At 34.0% G+C, this 20,209-nt stretch overlaps 2 protein-coding genes and 1 non-coding gene across 3 annotated transcripts; 1 reads left to right on the top strand and 2 right to left on the bottom strand.

Moving 5' to 3' along the window:
- Positions 1-7,023: 7,023 nt before the first annotated feature.
- On the bottom strand, positions 7,024-12,867 carry LOC129293041 (serine carboxypeptidase-like 27). The gene is made up of 9 exons (XM_054930844.1): positions 12,050-12,867; positions 11,861-11,956; positions 11,658-11,750; positions 11,496-11,581; positions 11,100-11,360; positions 9,914-10,041; positions 9,739-9,834; positions 8,034-8,139; positions 7,024-7,646 (listed from the first exon to the last, which is right to left on the bottom strand). Exons 1-9 carry the CDS (start codon positions 12,414-12,416, stop codon positions 7,506-7,508), a joined length of 1,374 nt encoding a protein of 457 aa, XP_054786819.1. The 5' UTR covers positions 12,417-12,867; the 3' UTR covers positions 7,024-7,505.
- Positions 12,868-16,460: 3,593 nt separating this feature from the next.
- TRNAP-AGG (transfer RNA proline (anticodon AGG)) lies at positions 16,461-16,532 on the bottom strand. Its single transcript has one exon. It is a non-coding gene; the product is annotated as a tRNA-Pro (tRNA).
- Positions 16,533-16,592: 60 nt separating this feature from the next.
- LOC129293379 (uncharacterized) lies at positions 16,593-18,895 on the top strand. The gene is made up of 2 exons (XM_054931307.1): positions 16,593-16,717; positions 18,070-18,895. The coding sequence occupies exons 1-2, from the start codon at positions 16,645-16,647 to the stop codon at positions 18,720-18,722; spliced, it is 726 nt and encodes a 241-aa protein (XP_054787282.1). The 5' UTR covers positions 16,593-16,644; the 3' UTR covers positions 18,723-18,895.
- The last annotated feature ends 1,314 nt before the right edge of the window (positions 18,896-20,209 follow it).

The raw sequence follows: 20,209 nt of genomic DNA, 5'->3' as shown, positions 1-20,209 counted from the left end.
TTTTGGGGGGGGGGGTTGGTGGGGGCGTGGGGAGATGAACTTACGAAATGAATGGTTTCATGCGAGCAGACGGGATGAAGTGATAGGTTCCTCTGTTTGACCCGCTTGTTTAGTTTATTTACAGCAATACGTTGTGATGGACAATAAAAGAGGCAAACAAATGACACGATGATGTTATATTCGTGTGCACAGTCACGGGAAGGGTCAGTGCTGAATCACCGCCATTATAAAAACATGTCTGTTAACCATGACAATGATGAGGAGATCCTCAGTGCTTGTGCCGGGCAAATTTTATTAAAGGGATAATTATCAAGTAACACAGATTAAGTGGATAATGGTGCCACGTTCTCATATTTGAAATTTGAAATATTATATATAAGTGGACTATTAGTATTTGGCCAAAAAAAAATGATGAGTACATGTGTTGGCTCTCGTACATATATTAACCAGGCATCCTATGCCTAGTGCATATAATAAGGCCAAATGATTTGAGTAAATGTATATAATAAAGTTAATTAATATCCGACAATTAACAGATTATGGACAAAAATTAATGGTAATATTTTACCGACACTCAAGTCATCATGGGGCAAACAAAGAAATGTGAAGTGTGGCATTGGTGAAAATATATGGAGGAGACGAGGAGTATTTGCGTCGTTGAAAAGCAGTTTTAGCAGAATCGGGTGGGGCCAGTTGCAGAGCTTGAAAAATGGTGTGGGTCAAAATTAATTGGAAAGCGATAAAAAAATGGAAGAGAAGTAAAATATAGTTATCGAGAGAAGGCAAAGGATGGAGTGAATATTAGGGACGAAAGTTCCAAGGCGGTGAGTGCATTGACCAAATCGAACGCATGTTGGTGGTGGTGTGGGGATGGACATGATCTGATCATCAGGTCTGAGGCCGTTTCGTTCATTTCTTTAGCTTTATGGAAAAAGGAAGTCACCTTGCCGGGATCATATGGTCAGTGAATGTCTCTATCACAGCAGAAAATTCAAAATTTATTATTCCCGGATAGCGAAAAGTCCGATCAGAGTGTCAAACCCGTAACTGTCTTTCCACAAAAATTGTGCACAATAGCCGCCGCATTGCGAAAAGTCCAATCGAAGTGTCAAACCCGTAACTGTCTTTCCAAAAAAGTTGTACATTTCAATGGGCACTCAGATGGATGATAGATTATGAATATATAAATGTTTGAGATGGGTGGGAGTTGCTCCACTTGTTTGGTTCTAGACCCGGTGCTCCTTTCGTGAGAACTGAGAAGAGATTTGAGATGCATCAACGAAGCTGATTTGAATGGTGATAGCGTAAACGTTGAAAGGGCAAAGCAGAAACAGCGTCTGAAATTGACTGCAGCGCGTGGCTGCTGCTGGGTTGGGTGTCACTTTGCTTTGAATTGTTTGCTTTCATTCTCTCCGAACCTGCCACCTCCAAACTCCCTTTTCTTCTTCCTCCTTTTCTGGAATCACTATCACTTCCCCACTTATTTTGCCTCCTCTTTCTTTATATTTTATGAATTTTGGACCCATTTATCTAAAATTAACAAATAAGTTATTTTTAGATTGTTTAAGAATTTTATACTCCCTTCGTTAAAAAATATAAATTATTTTTAACTAAATCTCATACTTTAATAAAGTAGTTATCTATTTTCAAACTAATCATATCTTTTCATATTTATTCTTATTAAATATCTTAAAATAAATATAAAGTCATTATCAATAGGTGTACTTTTGAGAAGAAAAGGTAATGATTACACCTTAAAAGATTAAAAAATGTAACATCTAATTTTAAAAAATACTTTACATTTTTAAATGGAGGGAGTAAAAAAATTTATTTTAGAAATTTTATAAAAAAATATATTATTTAATGTTTGATTACAGTAATTAAAAAGTTATTTTTAGTTAGTTATTTTTAAAGTTTATGATATTTTCTATGATTTTTATTTTATAAAAATGATTTATTGTTTATTTTTTTAAAAAATTTTATGATATCTCCATATATCTTGGCAGGTATAAAACATTATTTCTCATTGTATTAAAGACATTTTCTTTCATTTAACACATTTGATTATTTTCAAAAATTACTTAAAATAGCTTCTTAAAATAATTGAATATTTTTTTTTTTTAGATTCTGCTTGTTTTTAAGGGTTAATATATAATTTAAACCTTATAAGTTCAGAAGCAATTTGAATTCTAAACTTTTTACAAAATACATTTTAAACCTTAAACAATTAAATTTGAAACCGAATATGTAATTTTTATCAAATGAAGGTAGAAGAGAGAGGGAGAGTGGAAGTTGGTAAAAAATTACACACTAAATTCTAATTTATAAAAAACTAATGAATGTTTATTGAAAATTAACGATTGGGGTGAAATTGATCCAACTTTAATTATTTAGAGTTCAGAATGCACTTTTAAAAGTTTTGGGTTTAAATTGCCCCTGAATTTATAGTTTAATTTTCAAATTGGATATTAGCTCTATTTTTAAATATTATAAAAACTTAAAAAATAAGTTTTTCCCCGAAAGGTTTTTTTATTAAAAGAAACTGAAACAAAATGACCCAATATCTTTACTTTTAATCAAATTCACCCCTCTTCTCTTTCACCAATAATTATTCAATCACAAAACTTAATACAACCACAACCACAATTCATTTTATTTTTAAATCATACACTGAAATCTTCATTGTAACTCATCCAAAAATCTACGTTCAACAATATCCGTGTTGGAAATTAGTCTATGCTACCAATAAGTCAACGTAAAAAATGTTCCCTCGTGGGCTCATGAGGAATGACTTTGTTTATTTATTGTATCCCACTAATTAAGATACACCCATGATCGAGCCTTAAATGGGAACGGTTCTTCAAGCACAATGTTTTTCCAATCGTAAGGTTGAGACACATTTTTTGGCCAAAAAAAAAAAAAGAGGTTGAGACACATTTTTCATCCGCAAAGTACCTACTAAATCTAAAGGTAAATTTTGCTAAACTATTTAAAAAACTTCTGCATGTATGATAGTCATCGTGAGCTATTAGAAGGATAATAACAATAAAAAATAAAAAATATTAAGATGAATACTTAATCGTATAAAAAAATTATATCAATAAATAAATTAATAGTTGTGTATACGAAAAGTTAATTTGGCATTTATAAAAAATAATAAAAAATCATTTAAAATGATTCAAGTATGGTGGAAAATAAAAAGATTGCTAATTATACTAGAGTTGAGCTGGTAGCCTTTAGTGTCTGAACAAATATAGGAGGAGATTATCAAAAACACTCAAGCAAGTTATCGAACAATGTCTCTTGATCAATGACATATCTAACAAATAAGTTATGGGACAATGATAGAGAAGTTTTAAGGGAATCAATTAATTCAAATTAAATTTTAAGTACTAAATTTTAATAATTTATAAATTTAATTTTTAATTTTACAACTTCATGATGATGAATTATGACTTGTTTTTTAAATTTTAATAAGAAAAATAAATTTATTTATTCTTTAATTATGTTAAAATTTGAAAAAATAAATTATAAATTTATCATAATAAAATTATAAAATTGAGAGACGAACTTATAAATTTTTATAATTTAACACTTAAAATTTAATTTAAATTAATTAATTTTTTGGAACTTGTGTGCCATTCTTCCATTAATTCTTTTATCCGTCAATGATTGGATATTATTGCAAAAAGCAGAGGTACAACAAAAGGAGGTAGCACTCCCAAACGAAAGGGAAAGACTTAAAGAGCATAATCTAAAATAAAGGCATGCAACAAATATATAAAGACAATCAGCCAGTGCACTCCAAGCATCCGGTAAACCTTGGTTTATTGCAGACAAATGAGATCTCTTCGTATCCTTTGCTAGAAGACGGGATAAAGAAAGCAATGATGTTTTGAAAAGTCTTAAATCATGTCAAGCTTTTTAAAAAAACTAAGGTGTAGTGGTGAGAGTATCTTAAGTCATTCTATCCTCAAGGAGCAAGCAACTTATAATCAAATTAAGCAAATAATCATGACAAGTTAATATTCCAGAGTTGAAGTTGAGAGTTTAAGAAAGAACTTAAATGTTTATATTTGATTTTAATATGATGAAATTGTGTTGAAATCAACCAAATATTAAAGTAGCTTTTCAAAGTTAGATTCCACCATTTCTATCCTTGTTCTTTTTCATATTGTTTTAGATTCAATTGGCTTTTCAATTAGTGTGTGAAGGTGTCTTAAGAACCATCAAAATTAGGTGATCATAATTAGAATTTAGTAACTTGTTAGAATTCGATGCACAAACCACCCAAATAGATATATCAATTTGTGATTCAACCCTTGAAATTACTCCTAGCTCTTGCCTTGATTATGTTTAATACCTTAAACTAATCAAGATTATGATATTAATTAGAATTTAAGACAAAAACAATAGCTAATACATGTCCAAATAGCAAGAAATTGAAATGAAAGCCTATAGGTTAAGCAAAGTTGGAAAGGCCTCTCTAAGTGCCTCATTACCCGAAGCTCAGTCTATGTGTTCCTAAATGGTAGCATTGTTTTGTCATCTGTTGAACCAAGTAAAGCTAGAACTGTTATAACCCAAATCAAAGAGCAAAAAATTGGCTATGAACTTATGAAAATTCAGCATTTTCTCACAGCCCTTGGGTTGCCATCTAACTTCTCAAATTGAAGAGCAATATCATTGAAGTCACCCTAATAGAGCTAAGATTCTCCTATCCCCTGAGTCAATTGCGAACAAGATGCCAAGTTTCGAGTCTATCCTTCTCTTTAGCTGGCCCATAAATAAATGTGACATCATGAGGAGTATCAAAAGAGAAAGAAGATAGCAACGTATGGATCGCATTCAAAGAAGAGAAGAGAATATTGACAATAATACCTTTATTTCACGATGGAACCAAACAACTACTAATCCCATTAGGATCCATAATCTATTCTTCTTCAAAACCACATTTCCTTCTAATTTTACCAACATACTTGTTTTTTTGCTTAGTTTCCATCAGAAACACCAATTAGATTTTATTTCTATTGCATTCATCTGTGAGATTCTTCCCTGCTAGAGCAGACCCCAACCCCTAGCAGTTTCAAGCTAAGAGTTTCATGGTGAACTAGTGGAGGGATTAGCCCTTCCATCGGCATTGTTGAACAAAACCACAGCTTTTCATTTGAACTCTCAAACCTAAATACAAACCAGTTAGGAAGAAAAATTATGGCAAAAACATCCCCAACTCGGTCCTACTGAGTTTTATTTGGTCAACTAATAATCTTCTTTTCATTATGATACCTAATTTTTTGTTTAATCGCTCGACAGCTTCTCTTTAAGATGACAGGTTGAGTTGCTTTCATTTCTTCTTCTGAGCACTGTGCGATTATGTCATTAGGGAAGAGCTTCTTGCATTTTGGAATAGATAGGCTCGAGATTTCTTCAAGGTATTACTTGAGAGCTATTTTCTTAAGGCCTAACGTGACTTCCAACATAGGTGAAAGACCCGAAATGGGAACTATGGCTTTTTTAGGCTCGATCTCCTCCTTCAGTTACTCAACAGTGTAGCCCAATGTAGAAAAATGGTCTGTTAGGCTCCTTGACTATTCTAGCCTGTCGAAAGTATTTAAAATCTAGATGTCTAGAGATTTGGGCTCCTAAACTGTTGTAATAGAGACTAGGCCTAGGCTCAGCAACAAAGTGATTCACTCTTTGAGGGCTATTAACTCGGCCCTTATTACCTTGAGCACAATCCTCCCTCCGTTGTAAGTTACTATTCGTCTCCATATTCTCACCATTATTATCATCATTATATCTATTAAATCTGTGATCACTCATTCCTCCAAATCCTCTAGATCCGCCTTTGTTGCTTGAATTATTGAATTTTACTTTTCCAAATTTCTTTGAAAAATCATCTCGACTATGTTTGTCACCGGAGGTCGACTGGTTGGTACACTAGAGTATGAAGCCTCAATCCAACCCGAGCAAATAATCTCCACAACTTCATCTATTGTTTTCACATGTGGTACTCCTAGCCAATCACCAAACTCTTCTTCATCCTCCTCCTCCATATCTTCATTCATCATGACCTATAAAACCATAGTGATAGCAAAAATTGTACAGCCTTTTGTATCTGACTTTGACCCAAACTGATTTCTGCTGAGGTTGAGGAATCCAAAATCTAGGCACAAGAGGTTCATTCAAATCAATAAGGTTCATTCAAATCATGATAGTTTCTCCAACTGCATTGCGTAGTCCAATAGCATTGTCTCAATCAAAAGCTCCATCGAGAAGACTGTGGAATTGTACCCAAAAGGGACGCTTGGAAAAATTGACTTCATTGTAGATCATAAAATCACCCCATAATTGTAGATTAAGGTGACCCGGCATAGACCATAGTCTACTTCTATATACCCTTTCGAAATCTTCTTCTTTGTCAAATCCGGACACAAGCATTTTTGTCCATGTCATGGATCTGGATCTCTTTGTTAACGCCCCACCCTTTAATAATCATTGACATGACCATCCCTTTATTAAGGCATTTCTTTTCCAATCTGCCAGGTATAGAGCCAAAACATTTCTTCCCCGCGCCCCCCCCCCCCCTTTTTTTCAAGATCCAGAATTACCTTCTCGTCTTTTTTGCTTTTACTACCCTGACCCACTTCCATTCCTCCTTTCACCACAAAAGGACAAAAAGAAACACAAACACAACCAACACAAAGGTACCACGCAGGCACACCTGTGTAACACTCACGGCCACCTGTATGACACTCTATTGAAGCCTCACACCAGTCAAACTGACTAGGAAAACCACGATTGATGGCCCTAGGAGGAGACCACCGTCAATGATGAAAGAGCAGAAACATTTAAACCCTCACCAAGGAGAGAGAAGGGGAACTCTCACTAAGGAGAGAGAAATTAGTCACCAACAGGATTGGTGGATTTGGCGCCCAGCAGACTCAGTTTCAATTCATTAATAAAATATATGATCAAAGTTCAATTATCACATGGAGAACATATACTCTCCATGTCAACATGTGATCTCAAGTACTTTGTAGGCATTACAAGATTATCTAAGTAGCTTTACACGCCATTATACTGACAAATAAATCAATATAATGCTAATTTTGACAGTAAAAATTTCTAACTTTCTCCAGTAGAATAGTCCATTCCATCAATCTTCTACTAACAGTACACCTGCTTTTATTACATTCTCAGCTTTAAAATTAAAAAGAAAAACTATCATGAATTCATTGACGAGAACATTATCATAGAAGATGTTGCATAGATTTACTCACACTTAATATGATGAAAACCTTATAAAGAATAAGATTCGCATGAATATTCTATATATTTCAAAGAACTTTTTAATTTTGCAGGCAGAGCAGCAAGACGGAAGTCATGAGGAATGCATTCCTTGTTCTGTGTCTCTCGGCCCAGTCCCACGTAAATAAATGAAAGGTGTTATTTTGCTTAGGAGTATTGTGAGTGGTTGTATATGCTTGCTGTGATTTGATTATTCAACTAGGCATGGACTTGTTCTCCAAGAATGACCTGAAAAGAACAAATGCTTGGCGAGGCCTGTGAAGTGGAACCTCATGACCTGCTCCTGTAACTGTAACCAACGTAAGGCCTTTATAAATTTGGCTCCATCCTCCAACCTTCCACACAAGGGGGAAAAAAAGGCACTTAACCGAGATGCGAGATAACAGAAAATACAATACAGTTAGTGAACTATTGTATATGCACATAGTTGCTACCGTTAAAGTCAATAAATTTATCATTCATTCCAAATGGTTCAGTTATTCTAGAAAACCGATCAGCCCAAAGAACCATTGAAAACCAATTCGAACCAATCAAGAACTAGCCGCATTAGTCAAAACAAACTCCTCAAAACCAGTTTAAACTGGCTTTTCAAATAAAACAAAAACCCTATGAAGCACCTGTACTTCAAATTGGAGCTCTAGCATTTCAAATGACACATAGGTGATGTACATATTTTGTCATGCCAGTGTCCATATCATGTTGTGTTAGTAGTTAACACCAACCTTGCCATGATCATTCCAAGGATACCAGTTGATGATGGTAGGTAGCTTCAAGGCATCGATAGAATATCGAGTTGCAGTTACTGGAACTATGGCATCTGTATCTCCACTGCAAAAATGATAAATGCAGAGCTATGATCAGAAACAGTGCAAAGCTAATAAATCCTGGAAAATAAGTAACTATGCCCCCTTTTCATTTAAAAAACGAACTATCAAAGTACAAAAACAAGGCTAAACATCAGTAATGTCAGAAACCACAAATAGTTTGCGCCTTCAAGAGGAAATACGTGGATTACTACACTCTAGGTACATGTCCTAAGACTGAACCAGCAAACTTAGAAATATGAAATTACTGGGGATAAAATTTAAGATAATCGTATTGCTTTATTTTATAATGTAGTTGTAATTTTAGACTAAAGCTTTGTAATTGAGGAATCAGGGACTAGACATGAGTCATTTGAGAATGTAGGTTTTAGTTGTTTGGCTCCCAGAATATCTCAGTAACTAGAATAGGAGTCATCCCTTAATATGCTTTTCTTAGTAGTTAGTAGAATCGAAGGAGTTTGACTTTGAGTGAGGCATGTAAGGAATTTTATTTCAGGGATTTCAGTTTGGTTATTGGATGTGATTAATCTGGATGATAATATATATATATATATATATATAGTTTCCCTATGGTCTAGATCATGGAATAGCAACGTATAATTGAGGAAGAATATAATATCTAAATATCATGAGTGATATCACAGTTCGATATCAGTTGAAATCACGCTGCGTAATTAAATTGTCAATTCTGAAACCTGAAATGTGGTCAGATAAGAATATCAGCCCGTGGATCTAAATCATACATGGAAACTCACGAACAAGCCTGGGGACATTGGGATTACAATAATTTGATCAGAGACGTGCAAAAAATATCAATCCAATCAGTTATATCTCCTATGCCCTTATCTCGTCCAACATGGTGATATCAATCACAGCCCATCTAAATATGTTAATTTTCAGCCAACCTTTTCTCTCAGAGCAATTGCATATAAAAATTTTGAGCCAAGCATTTAATCCTAAAAAGCATTTTTCTTTTTGAAAAAAAGAAAAAAGAGCAAAGCAAGAAGAAAAAAGAAAAAAGAACAAAGCCTTGAAGCAGGGATAACTGAACAATCCCGCATTTTAGCCCTGAAGTTTCCAGATTGAATTTGTCCAACTTAACTAAAACATGCAATTCGAAGAACATTTAAGACCCAAGGGGTTTTGGTACGGTGCAAGCTCCTCATATATAGAAACAAGCACTCTGAAGTCTTAACTTTGCAGTGACTTGACAGGCTCAGGATCACAAGTCTTACCTTATGTAAGATGGAACCTTAGTACTAGCTGCGGGGCATCAAGTCGAAGCTCCAAACATGAATTTCAAATCATGGCACAGTACATAAATAATTAGCTATGCATGGAAACCATGGAAAAAGCACCTTTGTCTTCCTTACAGATTTAGGACATGGTGAAGACAGCTAAAGATCTAGAACAGTTACTCATACAGAACCTTCTGAAAGTTTCAATTGGAATTTGTCAGCAATCGAAAAATAATTTCCTATTAAGTTTAGACATCTGTAAATCCCATTATAAGCATCAAAGCAGCCATGTAACTGACACACTTCAGCTTCACAGGCATGTGCTGGGAGAAGAAAAGCAATGTGGGAGGCAGTGAGCAACTCACCTGTATACCCATATCCTGAGGCCAGCATGAATGAGTTCACGATATATAGGAAGCATAGATAGTGGAGAATCCGCCCAATAATTCCCAACAATGTCACTGTTAAATGAAACTTTTAACACTCTAATAGAATAACTCTCTAAAGAACAGCTCATATATTGCTTTTTAAAGCATATACCTGCATGACTTCCATGAATAACTAATCCCACTTGTATTGGCATGCAGTGCTTTCTGAACTTCTGGACGATTGAAGTATAAATCTGCAAATCTTTCTGTGCAGGGATCGTATGCTCGAGACATCCATGGCTGAGCTTGGAAGTCACAGGTTTAAAAAATACACAAAATCAACCAAATATCCTGACAAGGGGTGACCAAAATATATCTAGTAACAAAATTGACCTAAGAATATTAACCCCAAGGGAGGAATGCTTGTATACCCACAACAAATAAATGGTCATATAATTTAGATAAATTCTCTTTGGTTAGAAATGATCCTAAATTAGAAATTAAGAAACACTCAACAAATTCATTCAACAGGCTTTGACTACCGAAACATAAAACAAATCAGCTAAGTCAGAGTTACAAAACAGAGCAGAACATTTCAGAAGTCACATCGCTGAAAGAGCTCTTCCTTACAGATTTTTTTTCTTTTAATTAAAATTTTGTTGGGACGTGTATATTTGAGGCAACCACAATACTGAGTTCCTCCTCTAAAACTGCCACAAATCATCTCTGATATCATAAACTAAGTAGAATATTGATAGAAAGAGACAGGCATACAAAGAAAAGGCAACATGAGGAAGCTGCTGCTTAATCAATGCTTGAATCAACTTGTTAACAAGTTAAGGAAAAATGACAATATAATTGAAAATAAACTTAAGCAGACATGTTTTTTTCTAAAGAAAACAAAAAGTATACTTTCCTGTTAACATCAGGATGGGACACCAATAAAATGTGTGGTTTAGGAAAACCAATATGCCATTATTTAATCAAGAATGTTGAGAAGGTTCTCCTAGGTGTAGCCTCCTCCAAAAACTACGAACACCTCTGAGAATTCCCGCAAACTATAACTAAAACACCTATCTCAATATTCCATAGTAGTTACCCATTAATTTTTAGTTTCAAAGCTTCCAGTACTTCCAGCAGAGAGAAACTATTTTAGCAACCAAAAGTCACCACGAGGGAAGGTTCGTTGATAGAAACTTCTCAAGCAGTACAACAGGAATCATATGCAGTTTCATGATTCAATTTTTCATGTAATATACTCCATTATGATCTACATCTACCCAGGTGTCTAAAACCTTGCATCTAAATGTACTTTGCATGCTTATGCATAAATGAAACAAGTTGATAAAAGGGCATACGTAGCGACCCCTCAAGCCATGTCTAAGTGATGATGTGTTATTGCATGGCCGCGTATAAATGCTATATGGATCAATGTTCCCCTGTTCCAAAACTGCTACTCTGAGGGCCTGCATGCATTGCACTGTTGGATGCAGGGAGGATCCAGAAGTACAGGCAATTCGCAGCATCCTATATGTGGAATCTGAAATCAAGCCATGAGTCCACCAGTACTCAAATGTACCAATATAATCATGGTAATCATCAGTTACAGCATTTCCAACCTGATAGAGATCAGGGAAAGATGGCAACCATTAAATGATTATTGAAAAGCATAAAGGCCTCTCAATGAGCACAAAAGATTCTCTTTTTCCCCTAGATAAAGATGTGCCATTGTCAAATGGATCTTACAAACTCACCATAAATCCCTTAAAATTAATAACCGGATTCTTGATACCCTTGTTTTTCTGGTAAATAATGTGAGCCAACTGAGGAACATAGTGACCTGAAACGAGTTTTCAAAATCAGATCATCATCTTCTTCACATAAAAGAATTGAATGAGAAATTCTTGAACTAGTACCAGCATAACTTTCTCCAGCAATGTAGAGTTCTCTATGTCTATATTGAGGAAATCTTTCAAACCAATTAACTAGAAATGTATACGCATCTTCAGCTGCAAACCCAGATCCCAAAATTTCATACTCGTGAGCAATTATATCTCAAGCAGATAGAAGACAATTGTAACATTTGCTACTCCTAAAAAAAATGCTACAACATATTTACCTGTTCTGCGGTCTCCCATTGTAAACAGATCTGACGTTTTGTTTGTATATGAAAAGCCAACACCAGCGGGAGAATCAAGGAACAGTATATTTGCCACTGCAACACCCAAAAATTCAATAAACACGACGATGCGTTACAGGGGGGAAATATTGACAATGGGAAACTGCTGGTGCCGCGAATTTCACTGACATTTGTTCCAAGCGTAGGGATTCAGGTAAAGTGATCTCCCATCAGGCCTAATGCGAAAAGGTCCTATCTCTTCAGATGCCCCATAAGCGATAGAGGAGCATCCAGGACCACCATTAAGCCATAGCACTAATGGCCTTGACTTGGGTCCACGACTCGCCGGTGCTTCAGTCAACCAATAAAACAACGCCCTCCCTGATTCCTCATTCACTGTCACATAGCCCGAGTACTGAGCAAAACCCACATTCTTTGGTTGTCCCGGCAACTCTGTGATCCTATCCCTCTTTTGATCTCCAATAGGAGAAGCCAAACAAATTCCCAAAAAAATGAATAAATGCAAACATAAATAGAGCTGAGAAGGAAAACTCATAATTTATCAATGTTAAAGTAGCAAAAGGCAAGGAAAACCCAGAATGAGAGACCACAAACAGGTTTTGGGTTTTCTAGCCTTCTTACTGCCAGCTTACTCCAAAACCATAAAAGAAAGCAGAGAACAGGAGTGAAGCACAGATCCCAAGAACAAAAACGATCTGGATTGTAATGCCAGAGATTAAAAGCGAGTGTGAGAGCTAGCAAATCGACCCTAGGGAAGAGCAGGAACCAAGACCAAAGAAAGAGAGACAATGAGACTTGGTAAAACTAAACCAACAGGAGAATATGAGAGACCAAAGAAAGAGACAGGGTGTGAGAGTGCGAGACACTGAAGCAAAGGAAGGTTGAAAGGGATTGGCATTCATAAGAGGCAGTCCTAATTCCCATTTCTAATGATTGTAATTAGTTAAAATGAGTTCTAACAGTTCAAGTCCAGGCATTTATAGGCATTTACTCAAAAGCTTGCTTTGAATATTCTCGGGACTTACGTCGTTTGGTTTCTCTTCCATATGCTCCGATCCCTATCGCGCAGACTGATTGACCAGTCCGGGTGCGCACATGGAACTGTAGAAGTGGATGGATTCTTTCTAAGCACGATTTTTCTTCATTTTTTTAACTGATTTTTTGGACCAAATTTTGACTATTTGATTAATTTAGATATTTTTAACTAAAAATAAATTACTCTCTCGACTAAAAAATATAAATTATTTTTTAAAAAGTTAAATATTTAAAAATATAAATTATTTTTAATATTTTGAGGTCTAATCATTATTTTTTTAAAGTACTTATATTAATTAATTATTTTATATTTATTGTAGAGTGTTAATATGAGTAAATATGTAAAGATATAATTAATTTGAAAGTAGATAATTATTTTATTGAAAGTGAGATTCAATTAAAAATGTCTTATATTTTTTAATGAATAAAGTATAACTTTTGATAATTAAAATGATTGTTTATGAAAAAAAATGGGAGAACATTAAAAATGATTGCATCTTAATGTTCAATCTTCCATACTTGTGAATATTTGAAGAAAGCAATATCGGAGAAATACGAAAATATAAAAAGTTTGACAACTTTTTTCTTGATTCTATAAATATCCGATTAATTGTTGAAGCTGTTATTTTGTCAATAATAAAATATTCTGAATGCCAACAATGAATGAGTGAGAAAATTTGAAATGGCCTTTGATTGAAAATGTGGCAACTGTACAGTACAGATAGAAAAGTAGGCAAGGTTGTTTAGTGAGTACTCTATGAGGCATTAAAAATAAAAAAAATTTAAAATCAACAATCATGGCCGCCGGGGATCATGCAGGAAGTATTGTTTAGTTTGGTGATGAATTTAACTTTGTTTGCATGAGGTCGTGTTTGGAAAGGAAACATCGGCTTCCCTGGGGACAGATGAGTGAATAAAAGTCTACAAAAAGACGAAAATGCCACAACCTAGTCGCCCCCTTCGTTGCTACTATTTACGGGCTCTGGTAGATGGTCTCTGCAAATTAGGACCCCTTTTTGCCACTTGCATCCTTGGAGAAGAAACTTTTGCAAGAGCTTATGAAACAAAGCTCGTCATTGTTGAACTTCTTTGTGATTAAATGTTATGAATTTCTTGCTGCCATCTTTTGGCAGTGATAGAAAGTGGGGAAGATAACTGATAAAAATTGAGTTTAGTTGAAAAAATTAGTTTTTCATATCTTGACAGATTAAAGTTTGAATCTTCAATAAAAAAAATCAAAAAAAACTTACATTTAATAGTTGATTATATTTTGTACATGATTGTGTCTCATAAAAAATTCTTTTCCTCTGATTTTATTTGTAAAAAAAAATTTCAAAAATATTGTTTAAAAATATATGACACTTTATAATATTTAAATAATGTTTTTCAATTCTAATCATTCTTAATTAGTATGAGAATATTTAATATAGTTATATTTTTATTTAAAATTAATGTTAAAAATAAAGGTATGTCTCGTTTTTTTTAAGATATTAAATAAAAAATTATTTTTTTTAATATCTTACAATAAGAACCTAATGAAGTATTCATGAGCAATCAATCAAAAAATAGGAAAAGATATTATGGGCTCCCGGTAGTTTTTACTCATACTGACATGTCATCACTTCAAAAGGTTAAAACGACATGGTAGGGCACTAGATGATGTACCATCGTACTCGTGCCAGAAATGGGGCTGATGATGATAAGGACAATAATGAGTTTGCCAACTTGCATCTTCTCTTTTCGGTGCATCTATATTAATTACTATTATGCTTTTTCTTTCTTCTCTATGTCCAGTGTCGGTACGCAAAAGACAAATGTCCCGGCCATTTATTTCCTAATAACTACTTCATTATTGTTGTCTCCCTGTTTATCATTGCTCTAATGTTGCGGAGCTCCTTTCCCACACGCACCACCCGGCCACACCGGTTGTTAATTACTTGCTCTTCTTCAAAATATAAATGTTTTTTTAATTACCTTTCATATTTATTAATCTAAATTTTTATTTAATGTTATTTCTCACACATCATAAAATATATTGATAATTTGAACCAAAAATAAAAAGAGAAAGGAATATATATTTTTATAAGAATAAAAAATTTATTAATTTGCAATTTGTTTTAAAAAACATTGCTTATATTTTAAATTGAACAGAATATTTCTATTACTCTATTCAATCCGAATCATAAGTCTTTTGATGTTTAAATACAAAAAAAAATTTAAGAAATACAATTAATACATTACTATTTTAATTATGTAATTAAACTTGCTCCAGACGAATGCGTTAAATAAATTAAAGTTATTGAAATAAATAAGCTATGATAAAAAAAATATTAATAAATATTGTTTTCTCTCACCAAGACTTGTATTTTGAAATGGAGAGAGTGCTTTTTTTTTTTTTTTGGCCAACAAGAGAACACTAGTTATTAGTTATGCAATCCTCGCCTTTATTTTAAAATGAAATTTAAGTTTGAAAAATAATATACTTTTTAAGACAATACACACACACACACATATTTGGAGTGGCAAGAAGAACATCCACCTTAATGTAAAACCTGTGATTTGGTCATAATTAGGCAGGTAGAGAAGCGAGGCACTTGAAATTTCACATCTTACTATGCCATTATGTCTTCTTCATGAAACTGGGTGTAGAGGTTTAGGGCCTATTTGATTTCTGTTTTTATTTTTTATTTTTAAAAACTGTTTTTTAATACGGTTTTTAAAATTATTTTTAAAACAAAATAAAATGAAAATTCATTTGGTTTTGTTAATTAAAAAACAGTTTTAAAATTAAAATGGATTGATAATGATGGTTATAGACATTTAATGGTTGTGATTAATAATAAAAATTGATTAAACTAACTGTAATTTTTAATAATCAAATATATTACTCCTTTCATTAAAAAATATAAGATATTTTTAATCGATTCTCACCCTCCAATAAAATAGTTACCTACTTTCAAACTGACCCTAACTTTTTATATTTACCCCTATTAAACACTCTATAATAAATATAAAATTATTATCAATAGGGATATTTTTTTAAAAAAAGACAATAATTATACATTAAAAAACTAAAAATGTCTTAGATTTTTGAATATCTAACTTTTTAAAAAATGCTTTACATTTTTAAGCGGAGAGAGTATATTTTAAAAATAACAAAAATAAAATGAAAACAATTTAAAATTATTTGTATTTTCTTGTTTTTAAAAACAAAAAATGAAAACAGTTTTAAAAGCAACTAAATAAAAAATACTTATTCAAACAAATTTTTAAATTTTTCTGTTTTCAAAAACAAAAAATAATTTTTAAATACTTAATAACTATAAAACACAGCCTTAGAGTTGGAGAGTAGAGACCAAGACCAACACTGCAATGAACACAAGAGAAAACTTACCCTACTAGTTTCAATAGATTGGATTTTGGAACTCAACTTGCACTACGACTATCGACTATGACCAAGAAACAAGCTCCTCCGCCAACAAAAGTGAAATGGGGGCAGAAATCATCCATCTTGCGACCAAAATGGAAAACATGCTCCGTGAAAGGGGCATTCCGAGAATTGAACTCGGGACCTCTCGCACCCTAAGCGAGAATCATACCACTAGACCAAATGCCCGTGTTGGCAGGGGGTTCCAAAAAATTATTTTATTAAAAAAACGAAAATAAAACGCCTTCTCCCAATGTAATGGTCCTCTCCACGGCAAGGTTTCATTCGGCAGTGTAGAGCAATGGCAAGAGCAACTCTTCTCCACTTGCTGCGATCGCGGGCGACGCGCGCCTCTCCCAGATTCCTCCCTTCAGGTTTTCTCCATCTCTCCCTCTCCCACACACGCACACACAGACGGGTCCTTTTGTATTTTTTGGGAATGACCTAAAAAATAATGTAAATTTGCATTCCCATTTTCATCCGTGCTATGGAGAACGGGAATAGGCTTAAACCTTTGAAATCCCTTGTTCTCTACCTAGAAAAGATTCGGACATTACTCTGTGTGCCCGTCCTGGAGTCCTCTTTATGGACTTTTCATTCCTAAGACAGATAAAGGAAAGTGTTACGAACTAATGGACTGCGACTTACACTTAGTCCTTCTGGGTAAATATGGGGCAATCAGCTTTCACAAGTGGATTGCGTTGAATACCCGCCACAATGGATTTTCTTCTTAGTCTAGATAAGTATATCATAATTTAGCCTCCATCGCATGCTACTTGAATTTGTGATGAAAGAAGCAATATAGCTAGGTACAAGACTATGATGCTAGTGACAAGTAGCAATGTAGCATTACTTTGATTGTTCCATCCAATTGCTGGTGAAACCTTATGTAATGCGAGATTTTTAGATTAATAGTTTATTTTACCTTGGCTGTGACAGACTTCAATGTGCGTTAGGAGTTAAATATTTTGACTGATTCGTCTAAAACAATGTGAATACCTGTTCTTCCACTTGGGAGTAAAACTTACAATCGATCTTGATAATTAACGTGAAGACAGAACTCTACCAAGACCTACTAATTATAGTTATGGATTCCACTGCACCCCCGGGGGGGGGGGGATGCTAAACTGTATTTGGAAACTATTTTCATTTTTCAGAAAATTTAGGCTTCAAACACGTTGTTGTTTTCTCTTTCACCGAATAATAATGCTGCATTTCTCCTTTGCTACTCAGTTTGTTCTGTGAGATTTGTTATATGCCACAGATTTACAGCTCAAGTTCATTACTCCCAGTTATTGGAAGATGTTTAATCTATAAGAAAATAAAATGATATGGGTTCTACAACTCTTCCCTATTTAAATCTTTTTTGTTGCATTGCATATCTGGATTTATAGTTCCCTGCATGTGATAGCCCACGTTCTATACCTCTTCTATTGTGTATCATATGTTCTGAAAAGTTTTTGTGCATGTTCTAGTTGGTTCTTACTTGTCTTAAATTTTTGTTCTTTTTATCTGGTACCTTGAGTTGCATCGAATTTGTAGTTAAATTAGTCATTTATATTAAACGGTTGTATGTACAAGTCTTTCTGGAATATTGGCTCTGTAATGTTCACAGTCTATGTGGTTGGTCAAAAAAAAAAAAAAAAGTTCGCAGTTTATGTATGATTATTGTAAATAAATTATGTAACTTTTTATTTTATGCTTCATGTTTGTCTCCATGCTTCAGCCTGTCATTGTTCTAGCTCCTGGACATCCGGACGTGTTATCAGTGCCAATCCTGCATCCAAGTTTTCCGTTCAGCTTGCCGCTGTCCAAAAGAGATGGGCATCCCAATCCGTGACAACAGAGGAAGATGACAAGATTAGCATTGGACCTCGTAGTAGGGGACAATCTGGTGAAGATGACAAGGAAAATGGAGTTGTTTATTATGGTCCTATCTCATCCACCATAAAAAAAGTTAAACTTTTATCTCTCTCAACATGCTGCCTCTCTGTATCTCTCGGCCCTGTCATAACCTTCATGACATCCCCTGACATGAATGTCATCTTGAAGGGTGCAGTGGCATCATCTGTAATATTCCTCAGTGCTTCTACAACAGCTGCGCTTCACTGGTTTGTTAGCCCTTACATTCACAAACTCAGGTGGCAGCCTGGTTCAGATAGCTTTGAGGTGGAGATGATGTCATGGCTGGCTACTTATGTGCCCAAGACGATTAAGTTTTCTGATATCCGTCCACCTGACACCCAGAGACCTTTTGTGACATTTAAGGCTAATGGGAACTATTACTTTGTCGACACAGAGCATTGCCATAATAAGGCACTTTTGGCAAGATTGACACCACAAAAAGTACCTCAGGAGTCTGCTTTCAAAAACTTGTGATTTGAAACACACTAATATAAACCCTCAGATAGTTTGCTGTTAAGGATGGTATTGATTTCCCTGGGTCAATTTCCATCTGCGGATAAATTTTTCTGTCCCGATATTTCTGTTTTGATAGAATAAAATGTTTGAGACTTGATTTATAAAGAACTCACTTGGGTGGCATTTTGCAACATTATGTGCTCTAGTATTTTGAATTTTGATGCCATTGTAGCATTACTTTTATTTTTCAGTTTTTTTTTTCTTCTGTTGCTCAAATTTGTGCTTGTTCTTTGTGTGATTCTACACGTTATAATTAAAATGTGGAAGCCCTTTCTGTTTTAATATTGCTGTGCTACTGCTATGGACTATAATGCTGTGGCCGTGATTATTGTTGGTAGTTGTTCTGGACTACATGACATTTGCAGCCACGAGTCATTTGGGATGCATGTATTGATAAAAGAATTGATAAATTTAAATATTTCTAATGTTGTTATTAACTTGTGTAAATTTTGGAATTCTTAGTTTGACGGGGCAGGCTGACTGAGATTTTAGTAGGCCGCAGCCGTGGAACATGCGACTTCGTCGATTGTCTATGTTTACTTACCCTGATATCCATATTGACTTGCTTCTTTGTCAAAGATAATTCATGTATGAAATATCTGTGCTGTATTTCTATTATCATCATATAATGATAACTAATTCAATCACGTGCACTAAATGAGTCATAGGTTAGTATGAATGAATGGCTTAATCTATGCCTCTATCTAGGTTTGGGACATTATCGAATGATAACTGAATGCATTATGTAAATATAATGCATGTCCATACAATTGTCTTGAAGTTCTTACCGTCTCTCAAAGATGAGGTTAGAACTTGTTTCTTGTTAATGAAGAGGAGTGGAAGGTCAGCATGGCATGTCAAGTGTTAAACTATTAATTAGGATCGAGTCTAAACATGTCTAATTATATTTTAGGACTCCATTTTGTACAGTCTAGCTCTCGCCCTCAACCCTTTTTTTTCATTTTTCAAATTAAAAATGTAAAAAAAATGTATTTAAAATTTTAAAAAAGTTATTATGTATAACATTAAGTCTAGAAAAAAAAATTAGATCAATCCACACAACAACAAATTTAAGTTTAATAAAAAATAACAACATCTTAAAATCAACTCTCATAACAATTAGATTTTGCTAGTATTATCAGTTAAATTTTGATAATTTTTGCTGTCATTAATATTAATATAATTTGATTATTCTTATTGTGAAGCCTCAATAGTAGCTAGGGTATTCTTTTAATGTAATGTTTATTCTTTTCATATTAAATTTTAAATATATATATATATATATATATATAAACGCTTGTCCTTTTATTTTCGAGTCAATCCTTTTAAATTTAATTTATGATTTTACATCTTAAAGTAATGGTTTAGCCTCGAATTTTTTTTACGTTTAAAAGGGTGGTCTTAATTGGTGGCTCTACGTAGAGTGGCCTAGGAAATCCAGAGGA

The sequence above is a fragment of the Prosopis cineraria genome, unplaced genomic scaffold (assembly GCF_029017545.1).
Source record: "Prosopis cineraria cultivar Desert tree isolate PC_DT_omini unplaced genomic scaffold, ASM2901754v1 PC14, whole genome shotgun sequence".
Taxonomy (NCBI): domain Eukaryota; kingdom Viridiplantae; phylum Streptophyta; class Magnoliopsida; order Fabales; family Fabaceae; genus Prosopis; species Prosopis cineraria.
Note: the sequence above shows the minus strand (reverse complement) of the source record. Positions and strands in the feature narration are given on the sequence as shown.